We start from the raw sequence: 3,934 nt of genomic DNA, 5'->3' as shown, positions 1-3,934 counted from the left end.
CTGCTGAAGTGTCATTGTACTAAACAAAAAATAGATCATTAGCTGCTAGTGCACCACCACCCAGACTTACTGTGTAACTATGGCACAGCTCAGAGACCCAGACTCGAATGCAGAAGTGTTACTGATGCCATACCTCAAGAGCAATTCATAAAAGGGTACCTGAAAAATTCAAATTAGAGTGAAAACTGGCTGAAACTAGTACCAGTAAAAAACTTCATTACCTTAGATGAGGAAATTGTTCAACCCAGTCTGCACATTCTGCCTGTAGGCTCTCAGTTTGGGAAGTCACTTTTCCTTCAAACAGCATTTCATCAATCTCCCAAAATAACTGATCCACTCTCTGTGTGTTTGCTTTATCAAATTCCTGTGTATTATAAAATCGATAGTTAACAAATACTCATATTTACTAAAAAGCCCCACAATATTTGAAGAACAGGACAACCTGGAGCGATTTGGCTGAGCATCTCAGAACGGATCTTCAGACTACCTACTTCAGACACACTATGTACCACAGTGCAAACAAAAATCCCACATAGCTGGCTTGTGGCTGGCAAAAGCCATCAGTGGAAAAATGGCCTTCCACACCTCTTGACTGAAGCTATAACTCAGTGCAACCAGAAACAAGTGAGTGCAGTGGCATATGAAAAAAGCAGAGAAGCATCCCACTTTACCCAGTGCTAAGGACCCAAGCATTTAGCGGAAGGTTCCTCAGCTGGGGTACTGTTCAGGACTATGTTTGCCACTTAGATACTTTGATACACTGAAAAAAAGTGGTAATACTCAGGGTCCAAATCATATCTATTTCCTTCCAGCTGACTGCCCCCACCACTTCAGGCTACAGAAGGAATCACACCAAAAAGGAAGAGGAAAATAACTCTCTCCAAGAGGGCTGGCAGGGACAGATGGGGTCAGTGCGCTAAAGGTTATGCAAAAGGTATGGCAGAACTACCACTACCAGCCATGGATGGCTTTTCAAAATGAAAGTGGCAGCAACTGCAATGCTTTTGGATTTATTCAACATTGCCTTCCTGAACCAGGTATCCCTCAGAGGTATCCCTCCATAAGAGGTTTAACCTTTTTCTGCATCATCTATGAAAAAGAACTGAGCTTAGGTAAGAGCTAAATACATACTGAGACTGGGAAATTTACATTCATGTTCATGCATGTACTTTGTGACTCAAAACACTGAGAATAATTCAATTTAGACATTGCCACCATTATACAGCATTTGAAAACACTGTATTTTATCACTTTATTGGACTCAGAAACCTAAGCCTACCTTCCTTGGTAAGACAAATTTGTTTTCCCCAGATTTCATCATTTTACATTTTTATTCCATTTTCCTTTGTTACACAACAGCTGCACAGATACCAAAGTGCAAACAAAACTGTTTTTTTAAAAATATTCAATTAACACAATCACAAGGCTATTATAACTGAAAGTGGTTAACTTCTACAGGAGAGGTGCTGCATGTCCATTTTCTGTAAAAAAATCAATCCTTTCTACAATATTTACGAAAAGAGTATTGTGAAAGTTTCTGTAACGTACATCATCCCTCCAGGAGTAAGCTGAACTTCTTTCAGTAGACAAACCAGTGGTATAGCTCTTTATTCCAGACCAAGAATTATTCAGCTCTGTGGGTGTTGTACAACCACTAGATGTAATTGATGAAAGTGTTTCACTGTGAAAAGACAACAAATGAAAATGAAGAACACAATGGTTTTCAATATAAACATTTTGAAAATAATGCAACCAATCACATAAGTGGACAGGGACACATATTCATAGAATCACAGAATGCTTTGGGTTGGAAGGGACCTTAAAGTTCATCTAGTCCCAACTGCCTAGTTCAGTTAATAGGCACATGAAAAACTACAGGTTAAAGCATAAGCCTTCTTTAACTCCATTAGAAGCTATCACAAGAAAAATTTTACAAAACTGAACATGTCTCTAAGGATGTTTCAATGAGGATTGAGTTATATATCGATATGCAATGTCTTTTATCCTGTTAGACCTGGTGCACTTTCAGCCTTGTGCTCCAGGATTCTAGCTTTCAGAAAGCTCTAGCTGGTCCCTGCCAGCCACCATCAACCCTGTGATGCAGTGAAAGCAACAGTGGTCAGATGCACAGGCCAGGCAAATCCTAACCGGTGCCAACTGGAATAAAACTTCTTGAAAGTTAACTGACCCGCAGTGCTGGTGAGCATGATTTGCATTTAACCATGCAGTCCAACTTCCCTTCCAGGCTTAATCGGTGCCCTTTACTATGCTCTAAAAGTACATAAATCCATAATACAAACCAGGAGTAAAGTTGAAACCCTCTAAACAATGGGTTTGATCAACCTGCATTACATCCTACAACAGCTGTTGCCCATAAGAATGATTAGCTATTGAAAATGAATACCAATCTTGAAATACCTGTTTAAGCCAAGTCCTTTAAGGAAGTACTATTTCAGAAGTGAATGCATACCAAGTATAATTGTTGATGGCTTCCTGCACATTTCTTGCAAAAACTGCTGGAAGAGACTCTCCACTTCTTCCAGAAAGACACTGATTTGTGGAACCTCTGGACAGTCCCCTCCTATAAACACAGAAACACATCATTCCATGCTATTAAATAAGGTTAACTCACACCTTCAGTGGAGAAAAAAAATAAATGACAACACTGTTGAATTTTTCTATCCTATCCATCAACATAAATATTTGCTTGAAACACACTACCTTGTTTTAAAACAGTTTTTATTTACCTTATTTACATAAGAATTTTCAGGAAAAAGAATATATATTTGAGACTTATTTTACTCCACAGGAATCCTCCTTCAATTCTGTGGTTTAAAATTTGCCTGAAGCACACACAAGCGCAGCAGCACCTCACTATTGCAGGAAGAGAGCAAAGGCAAAACCCAGCAATTGTCCATACAGCAGTTAGTTATTTAGGTATGTGTTTCTGTTCAATCATTAACATAGAGTCCATTTTCTCACATGTCTCTTTACACAAAAAGTAGTTTCAGATATGGTGCCGAGCAGACAGTGGTATTTACTAAAACTGTGAACTCTCAGCTTGTCTGTTTTAAGTGAACCAAGATACTAGTACATCAGGAAACGTGCGCATAGTCTCAGTATGTTTACAGACCACAAAGCATCAGTTTCTCCAGTACCAAAGACTCCTTCACACTGTCTTAAAAACCAAGCCACAAACTTTCTAGTATTATGCCTTTCCAGCATAAGGAACACTAGAACTTGTCTTTATTATTTCTCCGAATACCTGAACACATGCTCAAACTTTAAAACCATCTCCTACAAACCACATGGATGAATATTAAGATACAGTAAGGCTCAGGAATGTTTTTCTTTTACTACCAGCCTAAAAAGAATACCTTTTAATGAAACAACTTTTTTTTTTTTTTAATGGAAACTGTTTATAATCACACATATCTATTATCCCACCAAATTCTGTCATTAACATGTAAAACCCACCTCTTCAGAATATATACTGTCAAATAGATGTGTCAAAGTGTTGCTTAGAAACACTTTTACAGCAACAGATCACTTAATCTGTGGAAGTTCCTATTTTTACCCCATAAAATATTCAAGTCATAACCGTGACTAGCAGCACGACTGCATCGATGCACATTTGTGAATGAGTAACTGTAAGGAAACAGCTCACAGTTCAAGAGTTTTCCCAATTTCTTGAGCCAAGATATGTAGATCGGCTATGCAACCCTTAGGATTGCTCTGTTTTCTTCGTGTCCCTTCTGATATTTATCTTGCCTTTACACAGAATACATGTATACATATGTCAAATCTAAATCCCCACTCAAATGGACCACATTACCACTTCTCATCAGGGAAGACCTTGAATTGCAAAATCTTGGAGGCTGGTATAACAGTAGTAGAAAGCATTGCTATGTGTTTGCTCTAAATTTCCTCCTTA

General features: G+C 38.4%; 1 protein-coding gene across 1 annotated transcript in view; it reads right to left on the bottom strand.

Moving 5' to 3' along the window:
• FAM149A (family with sequence similarity 149, member A) overlaps positions 1–2,523 on the bottom strand; it is an 11,421-nt gene extending 8,898 nt beyond the window's left edge. Inside the window, exons 1-3 of the mRNA XM_010024144.1 lie at positions 2,471–2,523; positions 1,549–1,681; positions 222–364 (exon numbers count right to left, since the gene is read on the bottom strand). Of these exons, the coding sequence (XP_010022446.1) occupies positions 222–307 (86 nt within the window). The 5' untranslated portion in view covers positions 308–364; positions 1,549–1,681; positions 2,471–2,523. The remainder of the gene's footprint in view (positions 1–221; positions 365–1,548; positions 1,682–2,470) is intronic.
• Between the last annotated feature and the right edge of the window lie 1,411 nt (positions 2,524–3,934).

Source organism: Nestor notabilis, unplaced genomic scaffold (genome assembly GCF_000696875.1).
Source record: "Nestor notabilis isolate BGI_N333 unplaced genomic scaffold, ASM69687v1 scaffold21691, whole genome shotgun sequence".
NCBI classification, from domain to species: domain Eukaryota; kingdom Metazoa; phylum Chordata; class Aves; order Psittaciformes; family Psittacidae; genus Nestor; species Nestor notabilis.
Note: the sequence above shows the minus strand (reverse complement) of the source record. Positions and strands in the feature narration are given on the sequence as shown.